This window comes from Gouania willdenowi, chromosome 14, assembly GCF_900634775.1.
Source record: "Gouania willdenowi chromosome 14, fGouWil2.1, whole genome shotgun sequence".
Lineage (NCBI taxonomy): Eukaryota > Metazoa > Chordata > Actinopteri > Blenniiformes > Gobiesocidae > Gouania > Gouania willdenowi.
Window position 1 is genome coordinate 29,663,490 of NC_041057.1, and position 18,326 is coordinate 29,681,815.

The 18,326-nt window shown below is 37.6% G+C and overlaps 2 protein-coding genes and 1 pseudogene across 5 annotated transcripts in view; 1 reads left to right on the forward strand and 2 right to left on the reverse strand.

Annotated features, from left to right (window-relative positions):
• Positions 1–388: 388 nt before the first annotated feature.
• atg101 (autophagy related 101) lies at positions 389–3,534 on the reverse strand. Of its 2 annotated transcripts, XM_028466863.1 has the most exons (3): positions 3,374–3,534; positions 2,931–3,298; positions 389–949 (listed from the first exon to the last, which is right to left on the reverse strand). In XM_028466863.1, the coding sequence occupies exons 2-3, from the start codon at positions 3,180–3,182 to the stop codon at positions 545–547; spliced, it is 657 nt and encodes a 218-aa protein (XP_028322664.1). In that variant the 5' UTR covers positions 3,183–3,298; positions 3,374–3,534; the 3' UTR covers positions 389–544. The 2 variants fall into 2 exon arrangements, with proteins under 2 accessions (XP_028322664.1, XP_028322663.1); XM_028466862.1 differs by having other exon boundaries at positions 2,931–3,480.
• Positions 3,535–5,715: 2,181 nt separating this feature from the next.
• Positions 5,716–18,326, forward strand: part of c2cd2 (C2 calcium dependent domain containing 2) — a 40,600-nt gene continuing 27,989 nt past the window's right edge. For 2 of the 3 annotated variants that reach the window (XM_028467234.1, XM_028467235.1), the window contains exons 1-3: positions 5,716–6,457; positions 6,686–6,781; positions 12,685–12,804. In XM_028467234.1, coding sequence (XP_028323035.1) covers positions 6,167–6,457; positions 6,686–6,781; positions 12,685–12,804 — 507 coding nt within the window. In that variant the 5' untranslated portion in view covers positions 5,716–6,166. Of the gene's footprint in view, positions 6,492–6,685; positions 6,782–12,684; positions 12,805–18,326 lie in introns of all 3 variants that reach the window. The other variant, XM_028467236.1, reaches the window with a different exon arrangement.
• On the reverse strand, positions 9,878–9,995 carry LOC114476294 (uncharacterized; annotated as a pseudogene).

Sequence of the window (18,326 nt, forward strand, 5' to 3'; positions counted from 1 at the left end):
TCATCTTTGTGTGTTGCTGGTAACAGTATTTTTCTCTTTGTGTGTGTTTTTGGTGTCATTTTATTGTTGTTTGTCTGTTCTTTTTATTATTCAGTACATTTTTCTCTAATTTGTGTTTTTGTTGTCATTTTGTGAGTTGCTGGTAATATTTAGTATTATCATTTTTAACTAAAGATAAACACTATAAAACCCCATATTTTTTTAATGCTTTCATTTGTTAATTTTCCTCAATCTCTCTCTCTCAAGTACCCCCTGTAGTGCCATCGTGTATCCGGATAAGAGGATGGCTTATCAGCAACACATGTTTTTAAAGCATTGACTGATATACAAGTGTATTTATTTTTTGATGATCAAATTAAAGACTGATCAAGACAGTTTAAAAACAAAATCACATGAGAATAAAATACTTTAATAATTAAATGACAATGAACAATATTTAGAAGCGAGCTATACAGCAGTAGATGCATCAAAATCTTAGGAGGACAAACACAACATAATTGAGTCAGATTGTCTTTATAGTAGAATAAAGAGGTCAAACATGTGCTCACAGCGCCAACGTGTCCTTGATCAGCCGTCTCATGGTGGTGCTGACGGAGGTGCCCAGTGTGTCGGTGATCTGGTAGGAGATCTTGTAAAGATAAGGCTGGACATCTTTGAGGCTGGTGTCAAAAACATTGTCCACCTCAGACTGGGTGGGCATCTTTGGGAGGTACTCGTGGCGGTTTATGACCTCCACCACGTTGATCACCTTCTCCCCCAGCTTCTCCCCCACTTTCTCCAGGCAGATCTGCCTCTCCTGCTCATTGGCCAGGTTGACCACGTTGACCTTGATGCTCCACACCTCCCAGGGGATGCACTCGTCAGAGAACGGCCACCGGGACTTCTTCTTCTGGTAGAACTCCAAGGAGATCTGACCCATGCCGTCACTGCCCGAGTTGCTCAATGCGTCCTGTAATCACAATTGAGTTGTAATTGAGTTAAGATAATTGAGTTTGTAATTGTAATTGACTAAAAACTAGTGCAAATATGATGAACACCCTTAAACTGTGGTGAAGATCCAGTAATGAAAAATAACAAAAATGTGGAAAAACACCCACATTTCAGAGATAAGGTTATATAGTAAGGCATTAAATGGAGAAAAAAAAATCATCTTTTTTTCTGCTGAGACCATTTAAATAATTGGAAAAAAAAAATGAAATCTAGATGTACTGATAGAAAAAAGGCTGAGACGCCCACACCAAGAACATTAATACCATTAGTTTCATGGATAATTTGGTCTAACGCGATAACCAAGAGATGAGAAACAAAAGTGTATTTTACAGCTGATTTACATGGGTCAAAACTGACCCGTTTATCATAAGAGATGCTAACAGAAAGCTAACACAATTTTGTCACATTTTATGGGGTTATTCATTAAAGGCTCAGTAATTTGGCTAATTGAATTTGAATTTTAGTAATTGAGAACGTAATTACAATTGACTTTCAGGGGAAAAAAAATTATAATTTTAATTGTAATTGGAAAAAATGCTGGTCAGTCGTCACCGTGTATTGCCCCAACCCCGTTGACATATAACTTCAGCAATAAAGTAGAATACTTTTTGGCTCTATTACTCAACAGCAAATGCGTGTAAGTAAATGTTTAGACATGTTATATCGCGCTTTATCATAGACACTCAAAGTCGCTTTACAGAATTATGGTGTTATTCTTTCACTCCAGACTTAGTGGTGGTAAACTACTATTGTAGCCACAGCTACCCTGGGGCAGACTGACGGAGGCGAGGCTGCCATAGTGCGCCATCGGCCCCTCACACACACTACATTCATACTAGGCAATGTGGGTGAAGTGTCTTGCCCAAGGACACAATAACAGATTCATTATAAATATTATATTTTATGACAAACATGGACAACTGGTGGCCCCGGGGCTAATTTCATGTGGCCCCCCCAGAGTAAATGCAAATGTCTTCAAAAAACTCAAACAAAATTAAAAAAATAAATAAACAAAATGACAGCAGTAATACACACAGTTACACAAACAAAACTAACACAAATAAACAAAAATGACTTATAACACACAAAACGACAACAAAATTATACAGAATGACCAAAAAAAAACACAAAACAAAAATGAAAACAAACAAAACGTTAAAGAACACACTAAATAACAGAATTTACACAAAAAATACAGAAAAATGACTTATAACACAAAACAACAAAAGTATGCAGAATGACTCCAAAAACACGCAAAAACGTTAAACAGCAATGAAAACACAAAAAAGTTAAACGACAGAATTTACACAACAATGACTTACAACACACAAAAAACTAAATTATACAAAATGACAAAAAAAAAAACATTAAAAATGAAAATACACAAAAAGTTAACTCACAAATTGACAACAGAATGTCCACAAAAATGACTTATAACACACCAAAAAAAACAACAAAATTATACCAAAAACACAAAAAACGCCAAACGACAATGAAAATACACAAAAAGATAAACAATGAACAAACCAACAACAGAATGTACAGTACAATATACACAAAAATGACCACAGAATTACACAGAATGACTTCCAAAACACACAAAACAATGAAATTACACAAAAGGCCAGAGAAATAAACACAAAACCCTCAGTTTTTCCCCTATGTTAATGATCAGAGAGGTAATTATTCTAAACACTGAGAGGAATTGTGATAATGTGGCCCTTAGATCATATTGTGATGAAAGTTGTCCATCTCTGTTCTATGATATTATAACAAACATAAAATACAATATGATTTGCACAAGTGTGATCAAGTGTGATGTTTTACTTACTGACACTAAAACAAATGTACAATAGTCATTATTTCTAAGTTTTGATGCCAGGATGTTAGTGGTTTAAAGAACAAATGGAGGTGTTTGTGTTTTGAGAACCTGTAAATACCTTGAATTCATTCACAGCCTTCCTGATCATCCTGTCCAGCTCCTCTGAGGAAACCCTGACGAAGGTGAAGTCTATGAAGTCACAGTCTATGTCCAGGGTCCCCACAGTGCCTATGGAGTAGGTGCCCTCCTTCTTGTAGTGGAACTTGCCCGTGCTGCGGTGCAGTAGGACGGTGTGAAGTAAAGCCAGCATGGCCTCCTCCACCTGCCTGGCCTCCACAGTCACCTCCAGAACCTCCGAGCGACAATTCATTGTTCTGCGGGGTTTGTTGTTGTCATGTGAGGCAGAACAGCCGAGGTTGGGGAAGCTAATACGTGTTAGCACGAATGCGCAGGTTGACCAGGATTTGTAGTTTATCTCGATTAAATCTGTAGTGAAGGATATTTATTATAGTACAACTACCGAGAAACTAATTCGTTGATTAAAAAACAACAACATCCTACCTCCATGTGAGAGTTGAATAGAAAACAAATAAACCCTGTCCACGGTTAGAAGCTGGCTAAAAACAATGGCGATGCTCTGCGTTGCCAGGTAAGGCAAATAATTTCCCGTATGTAAAATGCTCAGGAAAAACTGAACTCTAGAAAATTCTGGCAGTTTAGTATGGAAGCATATTTCCACAAGGAGAAAAAGGCAAAAATGTTGGGAAAAAATATATATTAATGACTAGAAAAACAATGTGAGCGCAAACCTTTGCCAAGCAGCTCAAGCTCAGCCAACAAGCTACGGTCACAGTAACATAGTAAACTTAAAATTACCATGACTACCTGTCGAGCTGTGTTACCCGACTACCTGTCAACATTGAGCTGTGTTACCATGACTACCTGTCTGAGCCGTGTTACCCGACTACCTGTCAACATTGAGCTGTGTTACCATGACTACCTGTCTGAGCTGTGTTACCTTGACTACCTGTCAACATTGAGCTGTTTGACTCTGAGAGAACCTATGGCATCAACAACAAGAAGTTCCACAGTGTGGATGGGAAAATGAATGGGATATACAGTATATATATAGATATATATATATATATTTTTTTTTTTTTTTTTTTTTTCTCTTTAGGTAGCGAGAACATCACCAATATTTAATCACCTGTTCCTTGTCCCATTTAGCAATTTACTTGAAAATTTCATCCAAATCCATTCATAAATTTTCAAGTTGTCTTGCTAACAGTCTGACAGATAAACGGAGGGTAAAACATTACCTTAACGCTCTGTGCGTGGTGGAGGTAATAGTAATAATAATAATAATAATAATAATAATACATTCTTAAGACCTAAACTTATGACTTAGATATTAAGTCACAATTATAAAATAGCCAGTAAAAACAACCAACCTATGAATAGTAAAAATAAAAAAGTATCTAATAATGATGAGATACTAACAGTCGTATTTACAGGATACTATTTGATAATTATGACTTAGTAGCTTAGACTTGAATTATTATTTTACCATTCCTAGTTTGTTTTGTTTTTTGTTTTTTTGGGGGGTTTTTTACTGGCAGAAATGGGCTTCCATAGTTTAGCATTAAAATGGATGGATCAAAAAAAGTTATAGGAATAAATAAGCAAACAAAAGAAACACAAATGCAACGTATCACTTGGGGTTTATTTGTTGTTATAAACAACATGGAAAATTCTAGATAAAAGTGTGTTAATCTAGACCTCAAGAAATTGATTTTTATTGTTTTATTGAACTTTGATTCAATACAAAAAATACAGACAAAATTCGATATCAAATCAAATCAAAATGCAGACATCAGTTTGAGCAATTATAAAAATAAACAAGGGGTTTTCAAGAAAATGAAGAAACAAACAAACACATAAATAAGGGCTATCTAATATGTAAAATCAAATGAAATAGTAAAGCAAAGAAATGTATGTCTTTGACAAGTTTCAGAGATTTACTGAACAGTTTTAACTCATCCTTCCAGTTTAGTTTTAAAGTACCTGCACTTGAGAAAACGTAAATTTCCCACCAAAATCAAAGTGTTAATGGCAAATTCCAAGTTTCCATCATAAACAAAAATACCAAACCTAAAATCTTTCTCTTTAGACTACAAAGTAAACTGATTGTGTCTGCGTCCATATGAACGACAACTCATGTGTTTTTTAATAACGCACTGACCACATCTACTCTGTATGTGTTTAAATTTAAACATTAATAACGATTCTCAACTGGTGGGTCGGGACCCAAAAGTGTGTCACGTACAGCTGGTCAAAAATAAATAAATACTTAACGTCTCTCATGTTGGACTTGCCTTTTATTTTGAAAGAAACTTCTCTTTTGACAGGCATGCAGTGAAATGCATGTTGAACAGGAAAATATATAAATTCATCTTTTAAAAAATATTGTATGTGTTTTCAACAAGTTTTTTTTTATTTTGAAAAACTAAATTTTGTTGGTTGAATTCTAAAAAAATAAAATAAACAAAAAGTGGGGCAAAATGTGTGTCCCGGCGTGAGACCAGTTGAGAACCCTCAACCCAAATTACCTTTTGCCAGTAAAAGCAATTCCTTAATAACCTATTCGTGTTGTCACCCAACCTGGCAACACAACAACAGGCGATTACGACTCTGGGAATATCTACGTGAAGCCGCGGAGCACAAAAAGAATGTTTAGTGCCACGTTTTCTTTAATTCTCATTTTAAATGATACACAAATACTTCTCAATACGATGCACAGCCCACGCGAACAATGCCTTTGCCACTAAAGTGCTAAAACCATTAGCTTTGACACTGTAACAGTAGGTAAACAGAAGTGGCATCATTCCGTGGTGCATTGTGGGAATTGTAGTTTCGTGCCACGTATTCCTTTCAGGTGCAGTAGTAACTCAGTCCAGTCTGACTCGTCACTCTGCTGCGTCCACTAGTTCACTTCACCATCGCGCCACAGGATTTCCACTCCACACCTGGAACATTTATGGACTATACTCAAACACTGTGTTAATAAGTCAGAGGGTGAACTTTTCTGTCGCTGTATTTGATGAAGTTTAAGATCGTGAAGCGCCCCGCGGTAAAGATTAGCCCAGTGAGCTAACACAGGCGGACTCATTGAGAGGAGCTGAGCAGGTTTCTGTTCCCACCGTGGACTTGTACAGCATGGCTGGTTCCAGTGTGTGTACTGGGAGTTGCTGTGTGTTGGTGGGTGACTGGCCGTGTTGATTTATACCGTGCCTTTAGCCAAACAAACCCACACTATGAGGCAGCAGTGCTAAACTGTGACTGTTTGTGCAAAGGATGTCCGCCTCCCAAAGCTCCACTTTGTCTCTCGGTTCGGGGGACCCGCAGTGGCTATGCATGGTGACGCTGTTCATAGCGTCCCTTGTGACCCTGGTACTGTATCTGGTACAGTATTTCCAACAGGGGAGCCGGCATGGAGCAGCGGGTTTCACCGCGGAGCAGCAGCAGGAGGAGGAGGAGGAGGAAGCGGCGGCTCTGCTGGGATGGGCGCTGTCACTCAGCGGCTGGAGGAGCCAGTGGAGGGGCTCCTGGTGCAGGGCTCTGGATGAACAGGCCAGGAAGCAGGAGGTGGGTCAGGTCTCATGATGACACACGGAGGCAGGTGACTTCAATAAACAAGTCCCATAATGGCTCTGATTGGTTACACAATATTCATAAAAGAGTGAAGTTTCAGTGACAGACACCGCCCTGTGTGCTGAGACTCTGATACTTAGATTGTTGCACATTTTCACAGACCTCCACAATCTCTCTCTCTCTCTCTGATCCCTGTTTTAACCTGTTTTTCTTCCTCCTCAGGGTGAGCTTGTATTTTCATTTCCAGAGAATGGCCTTGAGGCGACAGAGCTCAAAGTCCACCAAGTGTCCAGCTTTCAGAAGTCTGCCAGGAAAAAGGTAGAGTGAATATATATAAATATAATGTCATTCATTAACAGGCTTATTGTTCACTTTTCAAATGTATTGGGCAGAATGACAATCACCAATCTGCTGCATCTCACTGACTTACTGTTCGAAATGTCCCCTAACGTATTATTCACTACAAACCCAATGAGTATCAGGTGTCAAGTGTCTACCCAAGGGTTCATTGAAATGAATGAAATATTCATTTTGATTATTTTTTTTTAGTTAGAATATAATTATAATTTATTTTTCAAAGCATACAGTTCCTACATGAGGGGAGACCATGTCTCTGTGGTAGAGTGGGTTGTCCAGTAGGGTTGTGGGTTCAAAGCCCGCTCTATCCGAGTCATTGTCTTAGTGCTCTTGGGCAAGGCACTTTACCCACATTGCCTTGTATGAATGGGTATGAATTCTGCATGGATGTTGGTGGTGGTCAAAAGGGCCGTAGGCACAAAATTGCAGCCACGCTTCTGTTAGTTAGCCCCAGGGCAGCTGTGGTGACATTGTAGCTTACCACCACCGGTATGACTGTGTGAATGAATAATGGTTTCTGTAACGGGCTTTGAGTTTCCTCGAAAAAAGTGCCATATAAATCAAAGCCATTATTATTATTATACGTGTGAAAGTGTCAGCATTTTGTGCTTTTCATAGCTCAACACCAATATTTCCTGGTACGGCAAGGATGCTACACAAGCCACTCACTCCAGCGCTGTATTACGGTGAAGGACACACCCTCTCCCAAAGGCACACTGATCCTATGCAGAGCAGCAGATCAGTGTATGGATGTGTTTGCGCATGTGCAGTCAGTTCCCCATAGGGAAACCATTTACGTTAAAAGGAAGATTGCTACGCTGCCTTTGGACGTAACCGTGCAATGCTAAATGCTATACGTACGTTCACAGCGCATTAGTGAATTGATACAGTGCTGTCGCTGCTACGTTCTCTTTAGCTAGTTGGCAGCATAATGGCACATTCACACCAAATGCGTCCAAAGTGTCAGCAGCATCAGGTTTACATAGACAATATATGGTGGACACGCTTCTAGGGAGCGTCGGGAGGTCCCGCTGCGCGTCCCGCACCTCCTGTAGCCCTATAGCACTCTAACATCACAGTGCACACACTGAATCACACCAAAATACATCCGACCGGAAACACAGCCTTCTCAACACAATAATGTTCCTCACCACATCACAGTCATTGGGTGAATTATGAACGTAACTGATCGCCACAATAGCATTTGTTGTGTGAACATCACCGGCAACAGAGAAGCCCCTCCCCTTGACGTGCTCTCTTCCCAACTTGGTTGGACACGTGTCCCGAGCATCTTTGACGCTGGTGACAAGCGTGCTGATTCAATGAGCACAAGTGTCCAACTAGGGGCGTGAGGCGCGATTTTGATGCCAGGAAGGCGTCTGGTGTGAACGTACCATAACACTACAGGCATTTGAGACTGAGAGACTTTTAAAACTAAAAGAAGATAAGGAGAACTTTTACAACAAAGTCATGGATATTTTTGTACAGACGGATAGATGAAAGGACTTCATTTACAAATAAAGGTGAAATCTAACCAAAATTGTTCTCGTTACTGCCTAAAAACCCCTTGAGGTTAAACTGGTCTGTATTTGGCCCCTGAACTCAAATTGGTTTGACACTGTTGAACTACATTAAAGCAAAGCAGCTTTGGTGAAATAACGCAGCGGTTTGTTTTTTTTAATATATTTATAGTATAGTGCTACTTGTGTCTGTGGACTCATTCATCTTTGAGCTTCGGGTTTCCTGTTCTTAGCCATCTCATCACTGGAAGTGCTACTGTAGAATTGAATGTGTTGGCAACTTTCGTAACAGTTGCATGAGTTGAATCACATTTGCTGTATGAGGAAGAGAGACGAGTAAAATAAATGAATGATGTGGGAGTAATATGGAAGGGAGTGTGGAAATGTGTGTGATGTTTGTGTGCTGACAAAGTGGCTCTGAAAATGGATGGATGGATGGATATTTGTGTGTGTGCTGCCTGATGGAGCGCTGCATTGCGAGTGTGTGTGTGCGCGCCTGTTGCTGTGATTGCTGTGTGTTGCTGCTTCTCTGCTGTTTTTTTGCTGGCTCTGCCATGATATAAGTTTTAGAAAAATGTCTTTGTAGACACCTGTGTGCAGGTCATAATCTAGCATTAGTTTGTATTGGGCTGCCGTAAAGCAGTACGTCTTGCCACTGGGTCTGAGGCAGGGAAAGTTGCAAGTGCTGTTTTCTGGCCAGAGACAGCAGGGGGGGATGAATCACCCTGCACTCACCCCATAAACACTTGTAGTACCCTCACAGGGACTATGAGAAGGATTCATTAAGGTGGAAAAGTTACTTAGTTCTGCTTTAAGATAAATAGAGTTCTCTATTTTGGTGACAGAAAATTACAATATTGCCTATATCGATATACATATATATTTTTATCGCGTAATTTGTTTTGAACACTATTTTTTAGCAGTGGCTGCTGCTTTCACTACTTCTCAGTACATGAAAAGCTCGTGTAGATGGATTTCTGAGTGCGTCCTAACCCAGACCTTCTCCTAAACAAGCCACACTACAGAACTCACTCACATGTGCTGTCCCTTAAAGGAGAAAAAGACAAAAATGGCACATATTGTACTGCTGTTTGTTAATAAATGTGCAAATTTAACCCAGAATTCTCTTTCAGATCAGACATTATTTGAATTAAAATGATCTAGATTTATATCGTATATTGCCGTTTTGAGAAAAAATACTGTGATATGAGTTTTGGTCCATATCGCCCAGCCCTAACATGATAATAATAATAATAATAATAATGCATCAGTTTTATATAGCGCTTTATCATAGACACTCAAAGTCGCTTTACAGAATTAAGGCATTATTCTTTCACTCCACACTTAGTGGTGGTAAACTACTATTGTAGCCACAGCTGCCCTGGGGCAGCCTGACGGAAGCGAGGCTGCCATAGTGCGCCATCGGCCCCTCCGACCACCACCAACACGCACTCACACACTACATTCATACTAGGCAATGTAGGTGAAGTGCCTTGCCCAAGGGTACAATGACAGATACCACTGGGTGACTGCCACCCCACTGTGGCACCTGGAATTCTCAGTGGTCTCCCATCCAACTACTAACCAGGCCCAGACCTGCTTAGCTTCCGAGATCTAACGGGATCGGGCAATGACAGGCTGGTATGGCCATGATGAAAAACTAATTCCAGAAAGAAAAGAAAAATGTCCCCGTGGTCGCCAGAAATTTGTCCAGTCAAAATGTTGTCACAACCCAAAAAAGGGGAACCACTGACTGCCCTAAACTGAACCATTTCATACTGTAGCAGCTGTAACATAATCTTAATATCATAGTAAATAAGAATTATTTATCACCTAAAATAGACCGTAAACATTTATTTATCTCCGAGTCATCATATGAAACCTTTGATTAGAAGTCAAAATTTCATTTGTAATCACTGCCCATTTTAATAATAAGTGTCAGATTGTTGCAGAATGTATTTTACCTGCCATTAAAATACCCAAAGAGGTCAGAGAGGGCATGACAGGGTTGTCTTTGTTGTGTGGTCATTGTTTATTCAGCGTTTTCTTTGTGATGATTGTGATATTGACTCAACTATCAGGTGCTTCTTTGGTAAATGCAGCCAGTTTAAATAACAGAGGCTTACGTGCGCAGGCATTTTTTAAGAAGCTTATGCAGTTGTCGAGCTCAGCACTAAGGATGAGCAGGCAGGAATGCACTGGAACCTGCGTTACATTCAGCGTGTTCCTTCCAACATGCCAAAGACAGCACAGTGAAATCAGCAAAACACCTCGGCTGCTGCATTCCATTCCTGAAAAGGTGATTTATGGTGCTCGCTCCCTGATGATGATGATGATGATGATGATGATGATGATGATAGAGACTGCAGCAGCTATTCGCTTTTTTTGGAAACAAGTGCAGATGCCCGTCCTATTTCAGAGATTCTACTGTTGGTTTTGGATCACAGTTTATCTCTAAATAAACAATCTTACATATTTTCAATAATTAAGAAATACCTGATTTTGTGTTTGTTGGAAAGAATAGAAATAGCAATGTCACTACATTAATTTGATTATTTTTTTATACAAATAAGCTCTCCTCATTAAGAATGTCTTTTGTATAAAATATGGATTGAGAATGACTTAAAACACGTTCTACCTCAGGTGTGCACTGGTTTATTATTTACAAAATGAGCTGCACATTTATTTATTGTCCATATTTGTACATTTAACAGTTTTTTTTTTTTAATTTTTTTAAATTGAAGTTTTTTTTCCATAGTTTTGTTTTAAATGTTTAAGATTACGTTTAAAATAAAGGTATTTATATTTGGCCTGTTTTCTTCTGGTCCTTGTTTTGAATAGGTAAAAAAACAAAAAACAAATCAATAATTATCAATATCGACTGATATGAAACACTTATATCGTGATACATTTTTCTGGCATATCGCCCAGCCCTAATACTAATCACATTTAATCTCAATAAAACAATTTTATTCATGCATTCTGATACTTTCTGTCACACCGACAGTACACGCTATACATCTATACGGTAGTTTCTGTTTTTGTAGATGCTTTTACGTTGACTACAATTGACTTTTTTATTCATTCTTTTAAAAAAGGTGTCATTATTTGGTTTAGGAGTGTTAGGAAGATGAGAAATTGTGTGAAATGTGATCTAAAGCAGTGGTTCTCAACCTTTTCAGCCCACAACCACCAAAATAAAGGTCCTAGAGACCAGGGACCCCCACTGTAGCTGACGGTGGTTGAACACAGACATGAACATTGAAGAACAGTCATGTGGAGACAGAGTCATCTATAAGGGGGAATAAAGGGGAGAGCTTTTTTGGGGTCCATCCATAAAGTCAGCAAAATGATGGTTCATTGTTCTATGAATCTGTGATAATCACATTAAAAGTGACAATAATGGGTCTACATGTGCAAAATAAGGTGGGAAAAGTGGTGGAGTTTATAAGTGCTGAAAATATCTTGGAAGTGGAAAAAATGTGCAGTAAAAACATTGAAATTTGATGGCGAAGTGTCAGGAATGGAAGTAATGTAGCAAAAATGCATTGAAATTAAAAGGAGCAAAAATACAGTATATCAAGAAAAAGTGATGAAAATAGGTTTAAAAATGGCAAGTTTGGTGTAGTTGCAGAAAAAAGGTAAAAATAAGCAAAACTAGGCTCAAATTGTTCAAAAAACATTCTTAGTTTTTTTTTTTAAGGCATCTGGCGACCCCCTCCGAGTGATGAATTTACAAGACGTCCAATTTCGGCCCGATCCTGATTTCTCCGTGTATTCCTCAAAATGAGCTATTGCCATCGTTTTGCTGCAACTTTCAGTTAAAACATCAGAAATGTTTGGGGAAGCCACACCAGCCCCAGAGTTTATGGGGCAAACAAAAAAAATCATGTTAAGAATGAAGTAAAAACACTTTTTTGCATCCATCTATTGGACTCCACATCCCACAATGCAAAGCACAAAACTTCAAACATTAGAGAGTTTACAATACAGATGAAAAAAAAAAAAAAACAACTTTCCAGTGGCAATTTCAACCTTTTTTGAGCAAATGATCTTCAATTTATTGATCAATCAGGCCTACGTTATGTCTTTATTTGATAAATAAAAAAGGTCTCCACCAGCTTTAAAAAAATAAAAAAAAACCTGTTCTTTTTTTGTCACAGTGTAGTAAAATAAAACACACAAAAACATGAATGTTTCAAAATTTTAACAGAAATGTCCGCTATGTATTTGTGGAAGGATGAGCTACTTTTATGTTTTTCTATATTTTGTGTCATAACTTCAACATGTTTATGGTTATAAAAGCACTTCCTAATTTCATTGCCTGGTCTTGTTCTCTTGCAGGTTGTTGTTTGCACTGTGGTTGCAGAGAGCCTTCACTTCTCAGTCAGTGCAGCACCAACAGCCTTATCTACAGCAGAGCCTTGTCAATATGCAGTGTGTATAGCCCCACTCCAGCTCCAGGTAAATACTCCTCTTTTGTGTCATTTTTTTGATTTGAATCAAACTGAATGGACTCTACATCATTGTTTCTCAAATGGCCACTTCAGGGGGTACTTGAGAGAGAGAGTGTGGGAAATGTACAAAAATATGGGGTTTTATAATGTTTATTTTTAGTTAGAAAAGGTAATCATACTAAATTTTACCAGCAACTCACAAAACGACGACAAAAACACACAAAATAAGAGAAAAATATACTGAATAATAAAAAGAACAGACAAACAATAACAAAATACACAAAATGACACCAAAAACACACGCACTAAGAGAGAAAAATGCTTGCTATTACCAGCAACACACAAAACGACACGAAAGACACATAAAATGAGAGAAAAATACACAAGATCACTCCAAAATACACAAAAATAACAGGGAAACATACAAAATGACATAAGTAACAACCAAACGACACCAAAAATACAGAATTGTTCAAATAATACCAACAACACACAAAAAGGACACCAAAAACACATGAGATAAGAAAAAAAATACTCAATAATAAACACAAATTGACACAAAAACACACAAAATGATATTGATTAGACCATGAACTGGAAATACAGAGGTCAGTGTTGGTCCATCATCAGGAGGGAGATGACTGTAAATCATAAAAACTATAGAAATAAAAAAAAATTCAGGAGGCACTAAATAGTGTTTTATTCACTAAATGAAATTCTTTAAAATGTTTATCACTCATTTATTCCATCATTATTCTCTATAGAGACTTGCATTCAAAAGTTAGAGAAAGGGAATTCTAGAGTTAACAGTGTTTGAGAACCACTGCTCTACATTGTGTGTGAGTTGGAACTTTCTGGTTTAGTTTGATGGGAGCATTCCGTGAAATGCGCTGCCCAGTGTGAGCTCTCTGATGGCTGGAATGGATGAAATAGTCTGGGTGGCTTTGTGTGCTTGGCAAATGTCCCAAAGACCTCATTAGCATCCCTGTCAGGCCTTGTTTCAGTGAAACAGAGCCCAGCTTTTCTGCATTCTCAACACTCAAGGTTGTGGGCATGGATGATTAAACACTGAAGTACAAATGATGACCACTGGTTGCTTGTTTCGGCCTGAAAATGATAGTTGTTTACAGACTGAGCTGTGCCCACAGCTGACTGTGCTTTCTACAATATCATTACTCTGGCTCTTTGTTGTACAGACACTCCTTGTTGCTCTGTATGGTAAAATAAATACAGACAAACACTGACGTCAACTGACACTTGGTAGAGTAAGATCATCTGATTTCATCATTGTTTTCATCTTATTTTTATTTTTTAAGTGACTAACTAGATTATAGCTCTATTAGCATGGGATTAATTTTACCTAGGGACCACATGTAATAAATAAATGACCCCCCAACGTCTGCTTTTTATGTGGCGCATTCGCACGGAATAACTGAAGCCTGAGATTTTGCTGAATTGTACGGACATCTGAAAACGTGAAACAGTGTGTGAGCTGATGTTAAAACAACTTTGCATGCTTCTTAACACAGCTCAGTGCTGTGTCACTGCTAGCGCTAACCAGCTGTATTAAATAGAAGGCTGCAAACAGACAAAAAAAGATTCCTACTGTGTCACGGTCTGAGTTTACCTCGTACTGAGATTGATGAGCATACAGTATATGCGCATGTGCACTACCGGAAAATGCATTTTTGCTTTTTGTTTATTTTTGTTTTCAAAGTGAACGGACACGAGTTTTATTAGTTTATTTGATTAGGTTAGGGTTAGGGTTATGGTTGTGGTTGCATGCGTAAATCTAAAATCTGTATAATGTGAAGAAGCAATAAAACAATGAACAAGTATGTGAACTGTCTCATAAAATTAAAGAAAGATCAGCTATCAGCTCTCGATCCTCATCTCCCATAGCGTTGACCTAAATTTAAACAAGGAGAATCACTCTCTGACTATTTTTGTTCATAAATGACTCTAACAACCTTTTTCTAACAATCTGTGGAGGCAAATTTCAACATCCTGGCTTTACGGTGAAGAAAAATGACTTTGTTTCGGTCATATCACTGGCTGCTGTGCTAAAAAGACACCACCCACTGTCTCCAAATCCTCGCTTCTGATTGGTCAATCCCACACGTGGGGGAGCGGGGAGGGGAGGGGCCATTTCTACGAGTGTGAATCAGTTTTGCTACAGACGTCTCGCAAAACTCAAGCAGCGCAGATTCACAAGAGAAAAGTAATTTGTGCATCTGTAGCGGCAGATTTGAGAAGTAGTAACCGGAGAGTTGTGGTTGTAAACGATCATTTATGCAAGTAATTAAAAAACATGTGAAAAAATGTTGGATTACAAGTTTGCAGCTGTAACTTTATGTAAATATCAGTCTCTAATTTTTTTCCGTCATTTGTGACATTAAATTTATTTCACGTGTGGATTTTTTATGCGCAAGCTCACATCTACAAGCTAACATTTTGCAACATATCTACCTTCATACATTTCTATCCATATCACAGAGATGCCTATTGGCATTGGATTACTATTATCACAGGATCTCAGTGTTCAGCAAGATATAGTAGGTCATTTGTGGGAGAATTTTTACTTTACAAGTTACTGACATGGCTGATTCGCACAGGATCGACGTCACAGACATTCTCCACAATTATTACAAATCGCATGTGGTCCCTAGGTAAAATTAATCTCGTGCGAATAGGGCTTATTATGACTAATTTTTAAAACGTACATATGAACGAAAGCTATATAAAAATATATAGATATTTTTGTTAACTAATAAAATTCCATCACATGAGATGATATCCAATCAGAACTCAAGTGATCAGGTGGTTTTATGCATTGATCACATTTAATCTGTCTGCGTGTATCTACAAATATTAATACCATCCATTATCAGGTTCATCAATGCTAACTGAATTTTGGGCAATATATCGAGATTCAAGATATATCGAGTTTTCTATTTTGGCGATATAGAAAATTAGAATATTGCTTATATCGACGCATGTTTTCCTAGTTTATTTTATATTAAAATATTTGTTTTAGGGGGTTTAGGTACTTTAATTAAAAAAGTAGGAACAGTTAGTTTAAACTGGCAAATAAAGGGCATGACAAAACGTGAATGTGGTTAAATTGGCAAAAATAAGCATGATATATGGTGAAAAGAGGTTAAAAGTGACAAAAATGGGTCAATATATACAACATTAGGTGGTAAAAGACTTAAAGTGGTGGAAAGGATTTAAGTGCGTAAAATGTCTTTGAAGGCATTTAAATTTGATAGAGAAGTGGCAGAAATAGGAGAAATGTAGCTAAAATGCATTAAAAGTAGCAAAAATATGGTAAGAAAAAGTGATGAAAATTGGTTAAAATATGACAAGTTTGGTGTCGTTGCAGAAAAATGGTACAAATAATCAATAATGGGCTCAAATAGTTCAGAAAATATTCTTAGTTTCTTGAAGGCGTCTGGTGACTCCCTCCCAGTATCTCGCTACCCTAAATGGGGACCTGACCCCAAGGTTGCCTAATCAAGCCCCACTACAGAACTCACTCACACGTGCTGTCCCTGACAGGTGAAAAGGCCAAGAGTGGCACATATTGTGCTGCTGTTAATAAATGTGCCTGTGTGGCATTTTGCGTCATCAAATTTAATCCTGAATTGTTTTTCTTGTAAGACTTTATTTGAATTCAAAATATCGAGATTTATATCGTATATCGCCATTTTCAGAAAAAATATCGAGATATGAGATTTCGTCCATCTCGCCCAGCCTTATTATGCTGTATATTTTAGTCAACTATACCTGAATTATAACGTCCTTTAGTCAACAGAAGCAAGACCAAAGCTGAAATAGACCTGATGACCACATTTTGACTAAGACTAAGTTACATTTTATTCCAAAGACCATGACTGCGTCGTAAATCACATTCTAACGTACGACTCATACCAAGTTTGACATTAAAATTAGTATGTAGTGCGTTCACATTAGATAGTATGTGAGAAATACCTTGATATATACTATTGTATATATTGGGACATTTTTGAAGTATGCACGGTCGCCACACTAGTCATACTTAACCGCCCCATGATGCATTGTGAGCGGAATGTAAATTTGTTTTGGGACCAGCTTCAAGCTGAAAGACAAACATCCTCTTTTCAAAAAAAAAAAGCATCTCTTCTTGTCTTTCATTAGTTTTTAACGCTTTGTAAATTGGGCTTGAAGTTAACTTGAAGGTTTTGTCAGTAGCACAATGTGTCGAAATGTGTTTCAGTGAGTTTTAGGGATCAAATCACCACATGTTGATGTTCTGCTTTCAAAGGTGGAGAATCAACAGAGATATTTAGCCTCTGTGTTCTTCAGGATTTTGTCGTTGTAGGTTCCAAATGCATCTTGGGAAACTTGGAAGTATACTTCAGTGGGAACGCTCATCATCCTAATTATACTTATAGAATATAGAAGACAGTATATACTCATTTAATTTGCATAGTGTTGAGTATGCCATTTTGAACAGAGCACAGGACTAAAACTAAATAAATTGTCAGAATTAACTCTGGTACAAATGTTGGAGACTCTTGCCCAGTCAATAAGTCGGTACGAGTCATTTTTGTCTGAAACTCTGGTCCTATCAATTACATCATTAGATAACTCACATTGTTAAATTAATCAAGCAAAACTACTGATTTAATTATTTTAATTATAAAAGGCTGTGTTCACTATTGATTAGCCACTGGCCAACTCTGACTCTGAATAACAGTAGGTATGATTAAAAAATTGACCTATTTATTATTAACCAATGTGTAACAACAATTTTAACCTTAAAAATTAGAATCTTATGCATTTGAATAAAATAAGTATGAAGTTAATTAAAAAACCCTCAGAAATAACCTCAATAAATCCAATAAAAACAAATTTTAGATGTATGCCTATATAATCTGATATTTGATATTGGATCAGGACACCCTTAACATTGTTAGTCAATAATTGTGATGTACATGAAACTAGGGATGTCCCGATACAACTTTTTCCCTTCCGATACGATACCGATATTGCAGCCTTGAGTATTGGTTGATATTGATCCGAGATGATATCAACATGATTCATACATACTTTTATTACTTATTTTGTAGTGTTGAATGTTAGAGAAGGTTTGATTATTAAAAAAACAGACCCATTTATTATAAACCAATTACATATAATTAACCTTTTAGAATAAAAATAATCTATGATTGAATACAATAAATTAGAAAATAAAATAGAAGATAGAAACCAATATATATTATATTGGAGATTTTAGATGCAGTCCGATAAAATCCGATATTTATTTTCTGGCTGATATCGGACCAATAATCAATATCAATATCGGATTGGGACACCTTTACATGAAATGATGTAAGCTCTCCATCTCTTTTCTGCTGCAGTGAGTGTTAAATCATTACTAATGTATGGATGCAACAGGCTATATAAGCCAACCCAATTGTGTTGAAGCTATTTTTAAGCCACTAAGGTGCTTGTCACCTCACTGGGCTCATTGTGCCAGAAATA

What these genes read in the sequence shown, in the direction of transcription:
- atg101 (XM_028466863.1), bottom strand. Translation starts at nt 3,182, where the DNA reads ATGAATTGTCGCTCGGAGGTTCTGGAGGTGACTGTGGAGGCCAGGCAG. An exon ending in AGGCTGTGAATGAATTCAAG is followed by an intron (nt 950 to 2,930) that starts GTATTTACAGGT and finishes TTGTGATTACAG; the next exon opens with GACGCATTGAGCAACTCGGG.